This window comes from Dermacentor albipictus, chromosome 1 (assembly GCF_038994185.2).
Source record: "Dermacentor albipictus isolate Rhodes 1998 colony chromosome 1, USDA_Dalb.pri_finalv2, whole genome shotgun sequence".
Lineage (NCBI taxonomy): Eukaryota > Metazoa > Arthropoda > Arachnida > Ixodida > Ixodidae > Dermacentor > Dermacentor albipictus.
The window spans coordinates 277,997,666-278,020,581 of NC_091821.1; the positions used below are offsets into that span (position 1 = coordinate 277,997,666).

The 22,916-nt window shown below is 45.2% G+C and overlaps 1 protein-coding gene across 3 annotated transcripts in view; it reads left to right on the forward strand.

Moving 5' to 3' along the window:
• Tnks (tankyrase) overlaps nt 1-22,916 on the forward strand; it is a 370,913-nt gene that overhangs the window by 33,850 nt on the left and 314,147 nt on the right. For all 3 annotated transcript variants that reach the window (XM_065454426.1, XM_065454424.1, XM_065454425.1), the window contains 3 exons: nt 2,769-2,863; nt 7,321-7,387; nt 15,043-15,229. In XM_065454426.1, coding sequence (XP_065310498.1) covers nt 2,769-2,863; nt 7,321-7,387; nt 15,043-15,229 — 349 coding nt within the window. The remainder of the gene's footprint in view (nt 1-2,768; nt 2,864-7,320; nt 7,388-15,042; nt 15,230-22,916) is intronic.

Genomic DNA, 22,916 nt, shown 5'->3' on the forward strand with positions numbered 1-22,916 from the left:
AAAGAAGAATGATAGGTGTAACGTTAAGGGATAAAAAAAGAGCAGATTGGGTGAGGGAACAAACGCGAGGTAATGATATCTTAGTTGAAGTCAAGAAAAAGAAATGGGCATGGGCAGGACACGTAATGAGGAGGGAAGATAACCAATGGTCATTAAGAGTTACGGAATGGATTCCAAGGGAAGGGAAGCATAGCAGAGGGCGGAAGAAAGTTAGGTGGGCGAATGAGACTAAGAAGTTTGCAGGGACAACATGGCCAAAATTAGTACATGGCCGGGGTAGTTGGAGAAGTATGGGAGAGGCCTTTGCTGTGCAGTGGGCGTAACCAGGCTGATGATGATGATGAGTTGCGAGTCAAAGCTTGTCCCGTGGCATTCTACTTCTTAGTGTTGTCTTTTTTTGCACTGTTGCTACAGAACGCAGTTATACCAACTCACCCAATTTTCCATCCCATTACTTGTACCCAATCACTAAGGACGACACAAGAGAATGAAAGCTCAAGTACAAGTATTTGTTAGCACGAACTTGTTCGCATTTCAGTTTTGCACAGTCGTTATGTCGCGGCATGTATTACGACTCCCCGCGGTCACATATGGTTGCTCTTTCCTGCACTTGTTTATTGGCTTATGGAAGTACCTCACGGACATAAAGCGCTTGACAAATGATATTTCCCACGACTGCCATAATCAGAACAAACCTTAAATTTGGTGCAGTTCTGATGGTGCGCACTCTGCCCTGCTCCTTGTTTCCTTTATTTCTTTTTCTTTTCTTATGACACTGCATGTCCGGCATCCTATTGGTTAGCGCTTAGAATGATCACACAGATTTTAGTGACAATGCGACTAGCTTGCTGAAAGTTAATGTGGACTGCTTAAATACCATTCCAGAAACCTTGCAACGCTTGCTTTGTGCCAAAAAAATTGTTATTTTATGAGAAAAGTGCATCTGGAGGGTCTGAATACCTTTTTTGAAATTCAAATCTCCCTCCACCCAACCGAGGTATGGCAACATTGCATATGCCATCGCCACCCTTTGCTGCCGTTGGTGAATAAAACGGCGCCCGACAGACGGCGTTACTGAGCCAAGACAGAGCGGTGGATTAGCTGCTTCAGCTGCTTTTCGATCAAGTGGCGTAGGCCATTTGGCCATGCCACGACATCTTATGGAAGTTGAATTCTCTGCTATTTGTAGTTCGTGTGAGTTTCGTGAGCCAACAAAACCAGCGCGCAGTACTGTGACAACGAAACTACTGAGATGCGAAAGCGTGGGTGGCGCAGAGCCGAGCGAAAACGAAACCTTTTGACCACCCACATTGTTGTCTAGGATAACTTCAATGAGTTTTTTCTGAAAATGAAATAGAACTGGACAAGTGGCATTTTATTTTGCTTGGAGTACAATACAATGATGTTTTTTGCAACGAGTGCTTGAGTTCCAGTGACAGAATTTAATTGAGGAGTGCTTTCGTCATAAGGCAGATACTTGAATGTCGCGGGGGAGTCCCTAATCATGTCCTGCATTTACCTCAATTTCTCAATTATTAAGGCTCTGTTTGCGATAATATTCACTCCTTAGAGATGCTTGAGCACTAATCTAACACTTTAGCTTGACTTAATACTTGCCGTAGTGTCCCTTTAAGGCAGCCACTTGTTTTTGGCTTCTCTCTTATAATGGCATATGAGTGATATTGCACTGAATTATCGCTGTTTCCATTGTAGGGCTACATAAATGCAATCATGATTGCAGATAAAGTTCTTTATAGAAAGTTTTTCATGTGTGTTTTCACTGTGGTATCGATTACTAGTCCGATTAATACCTAACGTCATAAACTATTTTAAGGTAATCGAGCATGACCCTTTCTGTGCAGGGGTAGTAGCTTTCAAATTGAATATAGGATCAAATTTGGAAAAAGAAACTACTGAGCAAAAGGTTGTAAGCTCCATTCCACCACATTTGCACTTGTGCACTAAAGGGAGAAATATGAGTGAATTGACCCTTCTCCATTACCAGAAGAATCCACGAAGGCTTGGTATAAGCCAGGAAGGAAAGGGATGGGCCTTCCCAGACCAGCTTGCATTGATGTCATGGTTTTTTACTTTCTACACGGGCCTAGTTTCAGCCAAAATAGATTGCATTGTGACCTGAAGGAGGCCACTTGCCAAGAATGGGCCACAACGGCCCAGATACGAGAAAATACTTTGAAATTCATGGCGTCACAGTGACGTACTAGCAGTGGAGTTTCAGTGTGAAATTCTTGCCAAGTTTGACCTCTATTTTCTCTTCTAATGCTCAACCAGATAAATCCAAAGTTGAACCGCCAATCCTGAATGTTGTTTTCGAAGTCATCAGAAGAGACCGATTCACACACCTCACAGTGTCTGTAGCGAGAGGTTGTCAAAAAAGCAGGAGACGGGCTCAAGGTTGTATAGCACAGAAGAGGGCAGCTGTAGCACTTGCAACCCTGTATTCATCAAGTTATGGCTATGTCATCCGTGTCTATCAAAATTACGGGCCACGTACTTCAATGCTGATTGAGGAAAGCCTGCTGCTCGAGCAAATTGGTAGAGCTAATTTCCTCCTTATACATAGACTTTTGACATGGACTTCCCTATTTCAGCTAAAAATTTCAGCTCAAGTGAAAAATAGTCAACGAAGCACCTTAGTTCTTATTTGAACATGTCCAGGTGAAGTCCGATGCTTGATATTTCTGGACATTATGTTGTTGAACTACACTGCCTGAGAGTGGGTTAACATTTGCTTACTTAACTTGCAGTCTACACCACTCCACCTCGCAGCAGGCTACAACAGAGTGCGGATTGTCCAGCTCCTCCTGCAGCATGGGGCTGATGTTCATGCCAAAGATAAAGGGTGAGGCTGCGTTCAATCATGTCTACTAAAAGGACTTTTTTCGCAGCCCTTGGGACCAAGAACTAGACCATTACATATTGGAAAAATGAAATGTGACATTAATGCCACATGTTATAGAGTGGATTAACAGATGACTTAGTGCTGGGTTGGTCCCGGCGGAACCTTACGTATTTGAATAAGGAAGAACTCACCAATTCTACCTTCAAAAAAATGCGTGGTGCAACGGTTATTTTGGAGAAAATTTCTCACTCCCATAGACTGCTTTTCAGACAAATTTGAGCCAAATGTCAAGAACTGATGTGTTGCTGGCTGCGGTAACTTCATGTACCATTGAGATCATTCTAGCGTTGCACGATACATGATATGTTACCATGATATGTTAGGCCTACAGTGCATGTGCAGCTTTCATGGAACCAAAGTAACTGAGCTGCATGATCGTTTTATTTACAGTCAAAGTACGATTTTTTGAACTTCCTAGGGGCTGCAACAACGTCCAAAAAATGTAGGCATGACTTTTACTGCCCCCAAGGGCTCAAAGCGCCGCAGGCACGTCCGAAATAGCTATAAAGGCCTGCCAGTACGCTTATTAGGCATATTGGTATTCATTTTTTGGACGTTATTGCTGACCTTAGGGAGTCCGAAAAATCGGATGTTGACTCTACAACTGAGCAAGAGGATGCTTCAAATGGTTCATAAAGTGAACACGTGGTGGAAGGAGGATGAGAACAGAAAGGACCGACGCATGGGCAAATGAACGGGAGTGGAAGTGTGCTGCCTCTTCTTTGAAAGAGCTTGAGCTCAAAAAACAAAGTGTTGGCTGACGCCGAGATGTAGGTGTCCCTCATCCAAACCAAAATAAACTCTTTAATGCATGGGGGGAGTATGTCAAGACAGGTGAGGTTTACTTTCCAGCTGCTGAGAAAATCTCAGTTGAGACAAAGTTCGAGCCTCATACTAATGAGCTTGCTATCAGTTGATAGAAATAGATCATATTCGAAACTATTTGTTTATGTGTGAATTTGTTTTTATTCGTATTTGGAAATGTTAGACTCGATTTGCAATGGGCTCTACCATTTATTTTTTGAAGATCTTTTATGTACTGTGCATTTTACTAAACCTTCCCTTCCACTTTATTCTTGAATAAAATAAACACTACTCCTTGCTAATCGAGCTGGATTAAGTAATTTTTTTTATTTTTAACATGCTTACTAGAGAGTGATAGCATCGGGCGACATGGTGTCAGCCCGACTTGATGTAAAACAAAGTTCTGTGTCACTCTAGAAATTTTGCACAGACACCCAGGGAAAACCTGCAAAACTCGGGGAATTTGGAAATGTCATCTTGGCACAACACCTTGTTTCTAGAACCTGCGTCCCCCCTTAATGCTTAATGCATGCTTACCACCAGTGCCGGGACAAAGGCAGCCTTGCAGACTGCCTTTGTCCGACTCGACTGACTCGACTGGCTCTTCACAAGAGTAACTTTACGCAGTTTACGCACCTTACTGTGACGTGATAGGAGAGCATGTGCATATGATTCACTGCCGGGCAGCTGGGCGCGGCACAGGGGAGAGTCCAAGTGAAAAAGGGGAGGCCGTCACTTCGTCGGCATAGTGGCCATAGTCAAGTGTAGCATCGAATGCGCGTGTCTCTTGGTCGCTTTTCTGCCGGTTTTGGTGGTCTTTGGTTTCGCTGCGTGCGATGGGCCCTAAGTTGAGTTATATGCTTGCTGCGGGACAGAGTTCATCTGCTCACAAAATGTAAACCCTGATCGGACACCGATAAACTTTGACCTGCCGATGAGCAGGATGGTTGAGGAAAGAAATGCATGCAACGTGCTTGTCAAAACAGCAGATGCCGAAAAGCAGCACTTCAATGGGATGTTTATGATAACAGCAGACGGCTGGAAGCAGCTGTGAAGACGGGCTGTTGTAGAACCACAATGTGGATGAAGCAGCCAGCAACCTGGATGACAGGTCTGGTGGTTCCAGTGCGGAGTGAAGTCCAATAAAAATGCTGTTCCACTTTGCAAATAGTATACGTGTATTTTTACTGCAAAGATAAGTTACCTAATGCATTTTTCAAATCATTACCGTCTTACTTTAAAATTTTTGCCATTTCAAAAAAGTTTCCATAAAGCTTACCCCACATAATAAACCTACCCCCCCCCCCCCCCCTCCTTGCTTCGGTCTTTTGGGAAAAAAAGTGTGTTTGTTAGGCAAGTATATACAGTGAAACCTCGTTAAACCGTAGTCGGCTGGAGCTCAGAAAAAGTACGTACTAAACGGTAGTACTGTTTAAGCGAAATAGCATGAGATCGCCCACTTATCTGTCGAAAACGGAACTCAGAGAGAGTGCGATGAAAGGGGAAAAACATGCAGTATTTATTCACTTCGCGGGACTTAAATGTTATTTTCGTTTGATATCGCGGCGGCCTAGCACGACGACAGCGGCCTCAAACTTACTGAAGCTGCGTGCCAGCTTCTCAGCCAGCCCCCCTCCTCTCGGCAAACACTCGTACGGCAGATTCCTCGTTGGCGTTACGTATTCTCCGTGCACGCGCGCAGTAGTGCTGCATAAGTCCCGGGGTGCCTTTTTCATTGCCGGGTGCCGGAGTTCGGAAAACTTTTCGTTTGGAATAGTTACGTTATCGCGCCCCTGTTCTCCTTGCGACGATCGCATTCATGAGGCTGACGTAACGCGCAGCTTCTGCCACTGTCGGGCCTGAATAGCCCGTGCTGTCGCTTTCCGTGTCGTCCTCATCACTGTCGCTAGTTGACACTTCAGAAACAACAGCGGCAACGATGGTGAAAAGTCGAACCTCGTAGCCGACATCTCTTCGCGGTCGCAGCAGCGCTGCCGAGCAACTTCGCATTCCAAATGCCACACACTATAGTCAACAGCAGATCCATATCGCGGGCCAGCGCCGACTTCTTCGTGTCACGTTCGGTAGCACGGACGATGTCTAATTTTTCTTCTATGCTGAGCACCCGGCGTCTTTTTTTATCCTAGCTTCGGCATGACCCGAGTCCTCGCTTGCACGACGCCACAACGCTCTCCGGCACGGCGTCCATGCGGCGTCGAAATGATGTTGATGTTGATGCGGCTTCACGTGCAAACGCACAGGGCGCTTGGAGGCCGTTGTACCGATCTCTGAGGCTTGTTGTTCTGCCGGGCCGCCCGATGGAGACGACGCACCGCCGTGTTCGCGCGACGAAAAGTGGAAACACTACGTTTTAACCGATGCGTACGCAATAAGCTGGTACGGTTTATGCGGATACAAAATACATTATGTTCAATGGCCGCTGAGTCGGGGAATTGACTTTACTACTTTTAAACCGAAACTACTGTTTAAGCGGGTGTGGTTTAACGAGGTTTTACTGTATATGGTACTTCATTCTATCTAGAATTTTGTTACATTGAAGCTTGTTATATCGAGAGTTATTGCTATCAAGGGTGAGAGCAAGTACCAAGAGCTGATTTGAATCGAAACATATCCACTGCTATGATGTTATGGTATCACGTGTGGTGACTGGGTCACAGATGCACACGGTGACACCTTAGCTGTCTGTTTCCAGCTCGAATTTCCAGCTCGAAAACCACATCAGTCAGTCATTTGAAACATTGTGCCATATATGATTCAGAAAGGTGTGGAAACCACGTTTGGTCATGCTTTCTGAATAATGACACACCAACAAAAGAAAAGCCACAGCCGCCCAGTCGCAGCAGACGAAGGCCTGTACGTTTCTGCACTTTTGTCCTCGATTTGACCGCTGCACCGAAAGTGCTAGTGTCGTGCTACACTAACACTTCAAGAACTGCCGCTGCACTGGCACGACACTTTTCTGAACTAGTGCAAAAAGTGCAGCCAAATCGAGGAGACCTAACATTAGCAGCTACAAAAGATTTGCAAAGCCTTCAAGATTCGCGATGAGCAAGAAGTCTCGGAGGTCACGTAGAACGGAGAGGAGGCAGCTGCCGCGGCCTTCTGGCCGATTCCGCGCCGGTCAGATTTTTCCCCATTTTGCCTTCTCTCGCCGTTCTCTCCGTTCCGGAGGTGACGCAGCCTTGTGTGTAAGCAGTAGGTGCGTTTCTCTGGCCGTGTGCCAGGCGCCAAGCCGCCGGCACGGTGGTGCATAGTTCGAATTATCCATGGTGGTACCTTCTCGCTTTTGAATTAACTGGCTTTTTTATACATAGACTTCTGTGGAGCTTGGCCAGACCAAATCTTACAGTTCGAATTATCCATAAATTCGAATTATTGAAATTCGAATTAACGAGCTTTCACTGTGTGTGTGTGTGTGTGTGTTTTGCTGTGGCATTATCACCTAGAATTTTACTACAATTAGTTCCACTGTTTGTGTTGCTGCAAAAGTTATTCGCTCAGATCTACTTGAGTATTGAATATTGCTATTTGTTGGGGACTAACTTGGTGCATTGCTCACTATCTTTTTTCAGTGGTCTGGTGCCTTTACATAATGCGTGTTCCTACGGCCATTTTGAAGTGACTGAGATGTTGATAAAGGTACGTGCTGCTCTTCCCATACTAGTTCCATAGATGTGATTGCAATGCCAGTTGTGCCAGACTGTACCAAGCAATGAAAGCTTCTACATCATGCTACATTTTGTCAAAAATTGCGCAATTGGTGCCGAATGTTGTGCCAAGAAGAAAAAGGTGGGAAGCGCTCACAATTCGCCATTCAATCTCCCATGACACGTAGGGCCATATTGAGTGGTCTCAAGAGCAAATGTACGAGTGCCCTGCATTTAAAAGAGGAGGAGGTTATGGGAATGCACCACGACATCTCTGAAAGTGAGTTGATGTGTATTGAAGAGAGTACAATACGGTAAACTTTCGTTAATTCGACCGTGACGGGATTGCTGAAATTGATCTAATTATCTGGCGACTCTATTAGGACCCAGAAGAAGATGTCAAAACACACAGCTGATTCATTTGGCAGGATTTGCCTGATTCTAACACAGCCGCGAATCACGCGTGCACACTTTCTACAAGTTCAACATAGAAATCTAACGTAGAAATGACATCAATGCTCCTAAACAAAGAAATCCATTGCGCCACTGATATTAATGGGCAAGGGTCCAAGTGTTGCACAATGGCAGCCGGTTTCCTAAAGTCAGCTTCGCCGCAGTACGTTTGTGTTTTTTGGTAAAGTATACAAACTCCGCAAAGGAGGTTTTGGTTTAGTATCCGATGGCATCGCCCAGGTAATTTACGGCCCAATTTTTTTTTAAACGAAGTTGCGCATTAGAACTGAATACATACAGCAATGAGTCATTGTGAGCTACGATTATTGCTTGAAAATAGTTTTAGGGCAGGCTGAAAATAGGTGCTTTTGATGGGCAGGTGGCCTGTGTCCAATGCATACAGTGTCCCCTAAGCTCCTCTGAGACAGACGCTGCCACTAGAGGTCGCTATTGGGGTTGTCATAAGGGGCGTATGTGTTGACTGGTCAAGTTCGAATGATCCGGCGAATACAAATTTTAGAATTGAAATTATGAAAGTTTGGACCCATAGAAATGTACAAGGCCTGCCAGGACTGAAAAATCAAATTAACCTAAGTCAAATTAACCAAAGTCTTCTAGTAGATTAGGCTGATGATGACTAGCAGACCAAACAAAGCCTTCACTGCACACGAAAGATGCTGCAATGTTATGACGGTGTCTACCAACCGGGAAAACCGGGAATTCTCAGGGATTTTGAATAGTTTGGAAATACTGAGGGAAAGCTCGGGAATTTGTGCTTCTATCAGGGCAAATTAGCCCTAACTTTATTGAAAGGGAACGGAAGCTGCGCTAATGCTGGCTCGAGTAACAGAGGAATCGTAACGAATCGTCTTTGACGCCGTGTCGTCATCTGGAGGAGTGCCAGTGTACAGTCAACGGCCGATTTTTGGGACATGCGCGATAATTCGGACGGCTTCGCGGCACCACCACATACCCTATAGAGTGAATGTGTAAAAACGTCCGAAATTTCGGACACAAGAACCCTTCGCCGTCAGATTTGCTGGACTTTTTTGTGGGACCGCATGTCTGAAACAGCATTAATCAAAGCCGGAACTACCACCATTTTGATTACCTTGTCGCCTTAAAACGGCGCTCTCGCACGCGGATCGCTGGCAGCCGTAGCCACCACCGCGGCAAGCGCTAAGCCTAGCTGCTTCGACGTTCGGTGCCGTATTTTTTCGTTGAAAGAATTCGCCGCTGTCAGCAATGGCACTGACTCCACCTTTGTAACCCTCGCGATTGGCTTCAAAGCACGAAAAGCACACCGCGTTGCATAATGCCGGTTTCCGAAAGTCGGCTTTGCCTCAATACAGAATTGTTACGCAGTGAAGCTTAACTAGCGTGTCCCATAGCAATTGCCACGGGACACGACATGTATTCCTTAATTATACGTGCATGCACCCGCCATCTCCTGTCGGAATACGAGCATGGATATGCCCAATAAGTGTACTGTCAGGCCTTGAGAGCTTTTTCGGATATATCTGTGGCGGTTTTAGCCCTTAATGGCAGTAAAAGACATGCATTCATTTTTTTCGGACTGCCCAATTTTTCTGACATTTTTGTGGCCCCTAGGGAGTCAGAAAAATTGGACGTTGACTGTACAACTGACCAAGAGGATGCTTCAAATATCCCGGGTCATGAATGCACGGCAGAAGGAGGACGAGAAAAAGAACCGACGCATTGAGGAATGAATGGAAATGGAAGTGTGCTGCCTCTTCTTTGAAGGACCTTGAGATTAAAAAAAAAAAAAAGTGTTGGCTGACGCCGAAATGCAGGTGTCCATCATCCAAACCAAAATAAACTCTTTGAAGCAGTGATCTGCAAAACTGAGGCGTTGTGCATGGGTGAGTGTGTGTCAGGACAGTTGAGGTTGACTTTCCAGCTGCTAAGAGAGAATCTCACTTGAGACGAAGTTTGGGCCTCATACTAATGAGTTTACTGTCAGTTGATAGAAATAGCTCATATTCGAAAATATTTGCTTTTGTGGGCACCTCTTTTTATTCGTATTTGAAAGTGTTCGACTCCATTTGCAATGGGCTTAACCATTTTTTTCGAAGATATTTTATTTGCTTTGCATTTTACTCGCCTCTCCCTTCTGTTTTCTATTTAAATAAACTAAACATTACTCCGTACTATTCAAACTGAATTAAGTCGTTTTTAAAAAAAATTTTAGCATGCTTACTAGAGAGTGACAACATCGGCGACATGGTGTCAGCCCGTCTTGACATAAAACAAAGTTGTGTCACTTCGGGAATATCGCAAAGGCACTCAAGGAAAACCTCGAAAATGCAGGGAATTTGGAAATTTCAACTTGGTAGACACCCTGGTGTTGGCATGGCTCATGCTGTCTTATACCCCTGTCACACGGGTAGATTTAATGTCATTCGAATCGAATGGCATTCGCATATAATCCCATTAATCGGGATTTACACGGGACAATTTAATGTCATTCGAATGGAAGGACATTTGCCATCGAATGAGTTAGGGTAACTTATTCGCATTCGATTTCGAACTGAATGTATACTCTTGACCCCAGATAGACACCAGCGACACATAACGCGAAAAGATAATGCGTGCATTAGCAAAGTCAGAAGATATTTTTCAAGTCCTATGAAAAGGAATAATAATTTTTGCGCTGGCTGCGCTTCCTCCGCAGAGCGCCATGTCAGCCAAATTGCTTGCTTACATTTACCGGATTTGCGCTTGGCTTTAGTTGTGGCTTGGCTTGTGATGATTGAAGTGCTTTTAGTTGTGAATAATTGGCGTCGGAATGTTTTCAACCGCTTTAAAAGTACTCGCAAAAGTTCTTAAGCGCGTTTAATAGGCACAAAATTTATTTGAATTTCACAAATTTTGTTCCAGATCGTCACTGCTATCATTTGCGAATGCCATTATATTTTACTGCGTAGCACCGCAAGAGAGCGAATGGTATTCGATGCATCGAATGCCATTCAATTCGAATGACAATAAATTTTCCCGAGTGACAGGGGTATTACATTTGTGTGTGTTGCGTCGTCTGGCTGTGTAAATCTTGGACACTGACCGCGCTTAGTGCCCCCTGTTGTCATCAGATGGGCCTACAAATTAAGAACAAAAGTCTTGGTTAAGAAAAAGAAATGTCAGTTTTGCCCAAAAAGCAAAGCATTAATGGCGACAGCAAAAAGACAACAACACAAAGTAAATTAATAGTTATATAGGCACTATAAATTGTGCTAAACAATTGCTTGCCAAGCTGCATGGACAGCCATGCGCAGCCACGGCCAGGGTAGAGGAGGAGACTCGCACACTCTGACGGGAGGGCAGATGGGCACGCATTGCTCTCCCTCTAGCATGTGCTTGATCGCATTACCGAGTACTCACCCTCTCCCCATCTTTCTTTCACTAAAGGCATCTTGTTACTCTGAGCTGCCGTACTCCTTGTGGCCTCTGCTAGTTCTTTACCAAGGTGACAGATGGCGCAGCAGTGTTTCCTGCTTACCGCTCTCCGGCATGTTCACTTCCACAGTATTTTGCCGCTGAAGCTTTTCATGCTGAAGGACGTGTGCAAATCATGACTTCAACTAATGACATTACTAGCTGGGTTGAGTCAGTACTGTCCCACTAAATTTGAAACAGTTGACGACCTTAGTTACATCTGGGCTTGATACAGCTTAGACCACTTGTTGTGCAGAACCGGCTATAGTGCAGCTTTTTCTTACTGCCATTTACCCTACTGTAAAACTCTATATATATGCATACTATTTATAGTGCAGCTATGCAAGACGACACACTGATTTTAATGCGGCATCTGCGGGAAAACCTCACATGCAAGTGTGCTTCACAGCGAGGGGCGCCAGCGGATGGGAGCAATGAGGGGGATGTGAAGATGCAGAGCTGATGAAGGAATGGAAAGAGGAAAAAAAGAAATGGCAAAATGCAGGGGTTGCCGAGGCTGTGAGGAAGCCTTTGCTTGGCTGCAGCGGTGTGTGCTCTGCACTGACCGTGTGCACATTGTCACTTGTCAATTTGTGTGCACTCCTCCCGATGCACGTTGTTGTGACAAGCACATGCACCTTGACTGCTGCCATTTTAAGTGGTGCTCCACAAATTTCATATGGAGCTTTTAGGCTTTAAAATGTCCACATGTGTTCCTACCACTATGTGCACATAGAAGCTTGGTAGGCATTCGCAGTAGTTGCTGTGGCTAATCGCCCGAGAAACCACACTCACTTCAAATACGCTGCTGTCAGTTGTCTGCGCTAGTGATCACATGCCTAATCTCAATGAAAATGTTTACGTGGAGGAACATATCAAGAGTCAGCATCCCACAACAGCAGACCACCCAAAACCCCTGTTGGCTATTCCTAATCAGTGTGCCTTATCAGGAGTTTGCAACAAAAGTGCCGTTTTGGTGCTGAGTCAATGAAACGTGCCGCAGTGGCTATATGGCTCTTGGAAAGATGAAGAACTACATCGACCACGTAAGTGAGGACACGGACGGTGCAGGCAATGCTGGAATGGCAGCAACTGGGTCCACAGTATAAATGTTTTCTACATCGAGTGCAAGCTAATCAGTCCGAGAAGTGGAACGAAACACTGTACGGCATCCTAAATTTCAGTCGCCAATCTGCATTAGTTTTGTAGAGTTGGTGGCGCAGCGCCTGGGGAATTTCAAATACAGTTGAACCCACTTACAACAATACCGGTTTTAACAATATATTGGTTATAACAATGAGAAGCTACTGCACCGTTGACTTTTGTATGTTTTCCATGGTGAAATAACCCGCTTACTACAATGCCCCGACGCTGCATTATCGGTTATAACAATGAAGTCTGGCTGTTAGGTGTCCGAGTGGAAAGGTAGTGAAATGCGAAATCCTTGAAAAGAAAAAAAAGAAAACGAGAAATTCGAGCCGCTACACGATGGGCTGCTGTTCCAACAGCCACCGTGCGCTCATTTTCTAGCCATCTCCGCACTGCTCTTTCCCGTCGCCCTTCCACCCCTACGAACATGAATGGGCTGCACCCATAGCTCTACGCCGCCCCATCCTCTGAAATACAAATGGACTGCGCCAACTGTGCCACAGGCAGATTGCTCGCATGTTGCTCGCTGGCTCCTCATTCAGTGCAGTTCTGCAAACAGCTTAATCGCTCGCGTACGTTTTTGTTGGTTTTGTCGAAGTCGTTCCTGGCCATGCAGTTTCTCAACTTCGCTTGACTCGCCACTGAAACGGAACATGGCTGATCTGCCCACTGATCATCGGCAATGCATGCTGTTGCCGGTGAAAAGAAAGTGCATGGCTATAGATTTGGAAACTAAATGCTTCTAACCGATAAGACTATTGTCACGAACATACTTGCATCAGATAGCGACGGCGACGACGGCAGCGATGATGCTGTAGGGCAGGCTGCCTCGACGTTGTCCTCACGGGAGGCCCGGCATGATTCAGTCCCTCCGGAGCTTCATTCTCACGAGGAACCTTCCGCTGCACTACGTGGAGCGCTTGGATGCCTTGGAGAAAGATGTCGGCAAGTTTCGTGTAAAGCATGCATGGCTGACATACATAGGCTTTTCTCATGCATGCCAGTAAGAAGTATGTGGTGAGATGCTTGTGGCGATCGCTCCTCAGTACTTCTTCTGGATTTCTCAAGCTGACAGTCTGCCGTGGCAGCCTTCTTGCAATATTTAAAAGGCCCCTTTCGGGACCATCAAAGTGATGCCTCGGCGGTGCTCGCATATCGCATGCCACCTGTGACACCTCTGTGCAGTTGTTATAGCAGCGTAATTCTTTAACGCCGACAGCCGCGGCTTGTTACACGTGATCGGAGCACCCAGGAAGTAGTTAACGAGTGAACACAATGACATGAGTGAACACAGTCGGCACCCGGGCGGAGGAAGGTGGTGGGGAGGGGCACTGGCCTCCCTGCCTATATAGTTTTCTCATATCAGCTCTGCCGTCCCCCTATTTCTATTTTTTCATGCAACCCGGTTATAACAATTATTGGTTATAACAGTGGAATTTTCGTGGCACTTGAATATTGTTATAAGTGGGTTCGACTGTAATTCAACCGATCTGAAAATTTAATTGGTGACTTACTTTTCTTTGTAATTTTTTTTCTGTGTTAATTTGTCTGCTTCATGTGAAGATCGCGGATTCTCGAACATTAACCTTTCAACATTTGCAAATTTAAATGGATGCAAACATCCCAGTCGCATGCTTTGATTCTCACATATGCTGCCTGGTCTACATGTTTTGCACGTGTGCAGCCTTTGAAAGATGTTCTGTTTACTCCGCTATACTGTTAAAAAAAAAAATGGCTGTGGCTTAGGTAAGGTTAAGCCCAGGATGCGAAGCATACTAGCCTTTATTTTAGTTGTTGAACCACTGTTTAGCCTGGTGAACTGCTGTTGCTTGGCTATATTTCGTTCGGCTAGACGAAGAAACAACTCATGCATTACTTATTCGCCTTCAAGAGTGGAACGCGACAGCGTTCCCGTCGACCCGCCAAGGGGTGTAAGACAATGGGCTACAGGGCAGCGACTACGCGCCCCGCATTGGACGCGGTGAGCGTCGAGCAAAGCAGCGTTCGGCGCGGCAACGAAATGTGCGCCTGAGCAAGAGACGCACGCCTTAGAAACAGCTCGTTTCTAAGGCAACACCGCATTCACTAGAGGCGCTTTTGTACCGCTTTGAAGCATCGTACTCGTGGCTCAGTGGTAGCGTCTCCGTCCCACACTCCGGAGACCCTGGTTCGATTCCCACCCAGCCCGTCTTGCAAGAGTTGAGCCAAAGCCACTTCTCCTCTGTCGTGACGTCACGGTGTCATGTGATTTCATGGCGACACCGCCGCGCCTGAGGAGCTGGGTTGAGCTCTCGTAATATGCTTCGCATAAAAAAGACTGACACACATTGCGGACATGTGTGTCAGTTTTTTCTTCTTGTCCTTTGTATAACAGTACAACACAGTAAACAGAATGATGTCATAGCAACTAGCCCCAGTCGGAGCCTTATCATGCGGTACTACTTATAGCGGGGATATTCATGACTATGACCGCTTGTGGTCTATGTGTAAAGTGGTCTATGCTGTAAAGCAATGTTCTTTTATAAGATGCTGCAGAACTACTTGTTGACTCGTTTAAGTTTCCAGAAACAAACAAACAGCAATTAAATGCAGCATGGGGCCAATGTGAATGCCATGGATCTGTGGCAATTCACACCACTGCACGAAGCAGCCTCCAAGAGTCGAGCTGAGGTGTGCTCACTGCTACTGGCACATGGAGCTGACCCTGGTCTGCTCAACTGCCACTCGAAGAGCCCAGTCATGGTAGCTCCTTCCCGTGATCTCCAGGACCGCATGCTTTGTGAGTACTCAGTGATTTCTATTTCTAGGTGTGTATCACTGCGAGCCAGCCTAGTTGGAATTGATTCATTGGGAAACTGCGCTACACAAATGGGTACAGAGAAAGATACAAGCTCTCATCCTTCTTTGTCCCCGTTTGTATCGCGCAAAGTTTCACGATAATTCCAGGGGTACTTTGATATTACAACATGAGCTAATGCTTCGTTTACAAACATATGCTGGTGCCTATTACTGCTGCTTTACAGTATGTATATATTTTGTTCACTGCGAGTTCTGAATATTCTTTAACCGTTGTCCTTTTTTGTCTCCTTAAAGTGTACCCGCATTTTACAATGTATGGGAAGTAGTATTGCTTGGTTAGTGTGGCAGTTTTGCTACAAATTCTGCACAGCTTGGGGTTAGGTACTTTGTCTGTTTCAATGAAATCTCAACCATTATTGCAAAACCGAAGCTTAAAAGGAAGTTTTAGCTTGGGGCCTCCTTTCCCACACTGCTGACTGATATTTAGGCGTCGGCCGCACACTAGACAGTTACGGTGCGATCAGCAGGCTTTCTTTTTCTCTGTCAATCTATCTAAATGCATGGGAACAGAGACTTGTTTTTCTTTGCAATCACTGCACCGAATGTGATGAGGTTCGTGGCATATAAAAGAACAAGTTAAAGTCTAATGACTGTGAGTAGCAGATTTCTTAATAGGCTGTTGATTTGTAAAGGAAAATTTTGGAAAATTTAAAAGTTTTAAAAATGATTAATTTTGTAACTGTAACTTCGCAATAAAAAAATATATCGCAGTTCTGTAAAGTGCACCGAAACAATACATCTAAAGTGGACAAAATAGATGTAATATACACTCCTCTGAAGTACAGTAGAACCTCGTTCATACATTTTTGAAAAAGCTTGAGAAAAAATGTACTAACCAGGAAAATGTACGATCCAAAGTAACTAAAAAATTTTGTACAGACTAAAACATCTACATAATGCGAAGCGTCGCGCAGATCGTTGTGGCACGAGACACCCACGCGTGTAGAGCTGGTGGTGCTCCAGTGGCCCGAGACACGTTTTGTTGTTTTCCTATTGCATGGTGTTTTAAGAGGGCGACGGGAAACTGAAACAAAATCGAGCTGGTGGGCGACACAGGATGCCGCTGAAGCGAAAAGTGTGCAGTATGGTACCAATGGCACTACCAGTTGCGTAGCCAGCAATATATTTCGAGAAGGGGGGTTTCTGCCGGCAACTACCACTCCTTCCCCTCCTTCACCCCTCCTTTCTCTCTCTCTCTCTTGATATATATATATATATATATATATATATATATATATATATATATATATATATATATCATTTATATATATATATTTATATATGAACGAGAAAAAAGGGGGTTAACCGAGGGGCTCGATTTTTATTAGTCATATCATAAGAAGCCAACAAACACTGACACCAAGGACAACATAGGGGAAATTACTTGTGCTTAATAAATGAAATAAAGAAACGATAAATTAATGGAAATTAAAGTAGATGAAAAAAGTAGATCCACTTTAATTTCCATTAATTTATCGTTTCTTTATTTCATTTATTAAGCACAAGTAATTTCCCCTATGTTGTCCTTGGTGTCAGTGTTTGTTGGCTTCTTATGATATGACTATATATATATATATATATATATATATATATATATATATATATATATATATATATATATATATATATATATATATATATATATATATATATATATATATATATATGGATGTTGTACACCACGCAAAGACACTCCTAGCACTCCCTGGACAAGAATGCTTTAACAACGAGGATGCATGTTTTGCAGTCACTTCGCATAAAATTATGCTATCATCCTTATGCTATTTTAAAAAATGATAAAAAAACATTTTCGTTTACGAAATGATCCGTTTATATAGTGTGTGTCGATGACCTAGCTGGTACGTGACTTGGAAAATGAACAGCGCTAAAAATGGGGCCATACAAAAAAAAGACAGCGTGCTATCGTGTCTTCTCATGTGCCAGCCAGACTTGTTGCAGCCCAGGTGACAGTATCCTTGCCTTGAGGAGGCAAGGAAACGCTACTACTACAGACACGATAGTATTTGCAAGGAAACTTTATAAACTCAAGTTCTAAATACGGTGACATGACAACCCCCTCCTCCCCATTTTGACTGCCACTCTTGCTCGCCTTGCTTTAACATTCAAGCTTTCCCTTTCATCCATATTGCTCTTTCAGAGCTCACCTCCCGAAAGTTTTCCTGAGAAAGGGGGGAAGGTTTCATTACCCCTCCCCCCAGCTACGTCGATGGGCACTACGCACCACACGCTCTAAAACAGATAGGTGAAGATGCTTATCGCAATAGGGTTGGTTGAGATAGCTGTGAATGCGGCGTGCAACGACCCGGGCAGAGATTTGCTGGTACCGAAATAAGAAACTGTGCGCGCCGCCATTTTCGTGTGAGACGGTCAGCTGTGTACTGTTCTCGATAGCGCATGCCTCCTGCCTTTCCTTGTTCGTATGGGATCTAGTGGCCAAAAAACATATACGATTGCAGTCTGCAGCAGGGAATGGCAGTACGTTTTGGTTATTGCCTATTAAAAACATCCACTATGCTTCCGATAGCACCGCACACTGTGAAACAGATGGGTGAAGATGCTTATTGCAATAGGATTGGCAATGATAGCTGTGAATGCTGTGTGTGATGATCCCGTAAGAGATAAGCTCGTACTGAAATGAGAAACTGAGTGAGTGCCGGCGTTTTCGCGTAAGACGGGCCGACGAGTTGAAGCTGCCATGGCAGGCAGCTATATACTGTTCTCGATCGCGCATGCCTCGCCTATTTTCTTGTTTACATGGGATCCAGTGGCTGGAAAACGTATCATACGATTGCACTTTGGCGACGTGCTGAACGTTGGCGCTGAAAAATCGTATTTTCTGGGAATGTACAAACTGGCAAAAATGAGTGTAACTCTATTTTTGTGTTCTCGATTGCAAACATTCGGGCCAGGAAAACGTACGTAACCTCACGGGAACTGCGGAAATGTCCGAATAAACAGGTGTCCGAAAAAGCAGAGTAATAAAAAGAAAGAAAGAAATCCTTTATTTCCACGCACTTATTCGTGCTCGGCAATAGGCTTGAAGAAATGGTGAATGCGCTGTTGCACGCTGTTCTGTTTACGCGCAATAAGATAAGCCTGAATCTCGGAGAGGGTCGTACGGTCACTATAGGTGGCTGAAAGCACAGTCGCTGCTTGTACACACTCCGCATGCGACGGCAGTGTAGCAATGGTGTGTCATCGTCCGGCGGTGCAGCAGAAAGCTGACGAATGCTCTCGCCAGTCGTTGAGTTCTGCGCATGTCAGTACAGCAGTGTCAGCACCTGTGAAACTGTCAAATGAGACGGTGTCCGGAATCGCAATGCAACTGCTGCGCAGATCTCCGCAGAACATTTTCGGCATCAGTAGGGAGCACATCGGAAGGTAAAAAATCCTAGGCCTCCCGGTATCCGCTTTGCGGCATGGCCCAGCGCAGCCTGCGCGGGCACTGTCAGCGCTATAGACACTTGACGCGATGTTTCCGTATGCCGCGTTAGATCACCGCAACCTCGGCACAGCACACAAAGCAAACACCACCACGCCGTCATGCAGACACCAGTCGTACAAATGAAAAACATGGTCTACTCACAGTGTCGTGCATAAAGAAACAAACAAATCGGCTGTTGGATTGTCTTGACATGGCTTACTAAGCTGAGACTGGAAATACTGTAGCAACTCTATCGAACCAGGTAGAAACGATGATGATGAGTGGGGATTTCCAGTAGTGCCACTTCGTGGAGCAGCAAGGAGGCTTCGTTCAAAACAAAAATGGTGTTCAGCAACTCGAACCATGTACCGGTCAGAGTCGGTGCATGGTGGTTCTCGATCGAGTTGGCTCAAGGAGTGTCCGACAAATCCGACGAGAGGTTGCAAGGTGTCCGAACTTTCGGCAGTTGTACATTATGGTCTATGGGGAGAATGACGGTGCCGCGAAGCAGACCGAATAAGCAAGCATGTCCGAATTTTTGGAGTCCGAAAAATCAGTCGGCGACTGTATAGTCATTTGAAAGTATTGCTCTTCCAAAAGGATGGTGAGGGAGTGACGTATATAAGCAAATGCATACAGAAGACTGCAATTACCGACGGTGTTGTGAATGTGTTTCCATCTGCGGAATGCTCATGCAAGACGCAGTACAGCGATGTTATTTGGCATGCCCGAAAATACCATTCTCCGAAGCAAAGTTCTTCCACTACCTATTCACATTCTACGCCACTGCAGCAGAAGTCAGTGTACTTACATGCTTTCTACATCTCGCGGGTGGCACAAAAATAAATGTTTCTCTTGACGTGTCGGCAGGGCAGCCACACACGAGTAAAGTGAAGGGGCGGTTGGGTAGCAGATGATGCATGGCATGTGCCGCCCCCACGTTGCTTTGCACATGCACTTGGTTTTCGCTGCTTCCCTTACGTGCCGCCGCTGCATGGAGCATGTTCCCTCTAACAGTGGACTGACCTGTACATGCCAGATATCGATGAATGTACCTGAGGGGTGAGGGAGGCAGAGGAAGTTGCATGACCACTTAAAAAATGCCTCAATGCTGGCCCGCGAACAAAGGTGAGGCTTGCAAATGCCCTGCAAATATCTGGACTTTCCTTCTATTTATAATGATCGGCTTAATGGTCTATTCATGCATGCCCTCATACTGTCCCCTAGTTTGGGAGGAGAAATCTTTGAGTAAATTAGGCAAATAGTTGCTATTGTATATACTGTAAATATTTCAAATAGTCGCTCCTTTATTCTCTCCGCTGGCTCTGTGCTTTCTCTTATTCGGCTCCCTTTATATTGTATCCTCCGTGCTAGCTGATGTTGATGTCTATCAGCCGTCAGCAAGCCAGTTGCAGTATTGCCAGCAGAATTATTCTTTCTTCAGCAGCCACAATTAATTCTTGCTTTTTGCACAACTAGATTGCTTGGACTTTTAGTCAGACGTGCATTGTGTGGTGCTTCCTGCATATGGCCATTTGAGAAAAGGGTTGTGGTCGGTGAGAAGACTCAAGATTGCCAAAAATGTTCCTTCGTTTATACATGGAAGGGAACAAGAAAGAATCGAGGTTGCCTTGACGAAAAATTGAGAGAGGTGTCAGGATTTCTGGACATATCCCCTCAACCCACACCTGTGCACCTCATTGGAAAGGCCAATACAAGCAGCCGTGTGATGAACCTCATGTGATGTGCAGAGCTCAGATGTGTTAACAAGAATGCGCTTGGCCAATCATCGTCAGAAGCACATCTCTCTTGGCCACACTGTGTGAGTGCACAGTAGAATCTCCATAATACGAATTTCTCAGGACAGTGTGAAGGATTCATATCGCCCAAAAACGACGGGATGCAGCAATGAAGGAACTGACTTGGTCAAACTTTTCTATTCTTAATTAATTTTTTGTTTTGTTTTTCCTATCCTAAGACCTTTTTTATCTCATGGTGAAATATTACAAAGAAATGCGTTGCATAATCTGTGAAAATTGCACTTCTTTAGTGTTGTCTATCAAATCAGGCTACAGAAAGTGCTTTCACACTGCTGATAGCGTAGCTTTCCATTGACGCAGTGCCGCCATCTTAGTATCACCATAAACATGAAAAATCGGAGCTTCAGATAGCCACAGTGCCATATTTCTCGATGCATAAATAAAAGCAAAAGAAGTGAGCACAAAATGGGACAACTAGTGCTGGGATTTGTTATTGCAGTCATGTGGCGCATTGGGAGTGTTCCTCTTGGCTGATGTGGATTTGAATCACTCGCACACTTATTTTGCATGCATTTTGACAGCAGTAAGCAACGCACTTGACGTGTTCCGAGACCAACATTTCAATTTCCACTTAATTTCCAACTTCACAATTAGTGCAGATTCTGCCATTTTGCGCTGGCCATCACGGAAAAACAAAGGAAACGTGGGAAAACAACACAAACAATAATGTGAACCTCCACAAGCCACAAATGTGTAGGAAAAGGAACTGATGAGGAACTCTGATTGGCTGTATGAGCGAGCACTGCGGGGCAGGCCAGGATAACTTTTCGTATGGGGTGGCCGGGCATCGTACAGTGCAGTTGCGCAGCTTGCCTCGAGTTATAGCCAAATTCTAAGACAGTTTTGTGCCATTTGAACTGCGATATATCAGCAGTGGCTGCTATTTTTGTTCGATATAACCATACTTTTTGCTATATATTCTCATTGTAACTTCACGGTGGTCAGAAATAGATATAAGGGATTATTCGATGTAAATGGGTTCATGTAGTCGGATTCGACTCGGTCATTGAGATTCTGCTGTACTTGCCCCACTTCCATAGCTTTGCTTCTGTTTTCCTTGATTTTCTTTGGTTTGCAAAATGAGAAAACGAAAATCAAACAAGAACCGAAGCAAAACTTACGGTAGGGTGAGCATCCTTCCACCCTGTAAGCAAACCATATGTGCGTGCTTGTCTCTGGTAATGACTGGTTGACGGCACGCACTGTACTACCTTCAGTTATACAGTCAAACCTCGATATATAGAACACGGATATATCGAATTATTGCGTATATCGAACACTTTCTATATCACGTGGAAAATTGCATGCATTTTTAATTTTTTATTTCGAACGGGGCCGGATGTAAAATGGATATATCGAACTCCGCCACCCCAGACCAAGTGCGCTCTGTTGACAGGAGGCGAGCTTTCCCGCAACACTCTTGAAGATAGCGGCGGCGCGATGGGCGTTCCAGACTGCTGCGTACGACAGCTCCCACATCGGTTGCGCCTTGGGCGCCATTTGAACGTAGCGGCGTACACACGCGGCGGCTTGGAGCCAGCCACGGCCGGTCTCGAGGGGAAGAATTAGCGCGCGCACTCCCCGGCCGTGAGCCAGCCCGGCCGCCTCAATCACATGCGCCCGCGCCCCCGCCGTGCGCGCGTGATCGAGGCGGCCGTGGAGCCAGTTGGAGCGCTTTGTCCGTGCTGAGCCACACAGCATGTGCATTGAGGACTTCGTTGGCGGTGACGACAGCACCGGAACAGTGGCGGAGTTAACAGACGTGGAGATCGCGGCAGAAATGGCTGCTGAGCGGCCAAACGAAGACGCTGCCGAGGCTGATCCAGCAAGCGCTGATGTTGCCCCGCTCCCGACTGCAACTGAGGCTGTAGCTGCTTCGGCCGTTGTAAGCCACTACTGCGGCGCAATAGAAGGCACTGGACCGTCTCTTGTGGACCGTTTGAACTATGTTGAGGACGCCGTGGTTAAGCACGCGGTTGCCAATATGAGGCAGGCTACGCTGCTTCAGTACTTTCAGCGAACGAAATAAATACTTTGTTTGAAGCTTCATGTGAGTATCTATTGCGCCACGATTGGTTCATTGATTGATTTGTGCTAGTTTTTGACGCGTTTTCTACGTGATGTTATATATCGAATTCTGGTTATATCGAACTATTTTGCGATCACCACGCTGTTCGATATATCGAGGTTCGACTGTACTTGGCCATGTACTCGCTCGTTCCTGTTAAATTGTTAATATATCTGAGCTCTGTATTTCTACTGATGCATTCTGTTCAGTTGCTAATCCTTGATGGACTTTTAGCCTGATATGTATTTAATGAATAGCGTTTTCGTGTTGGACT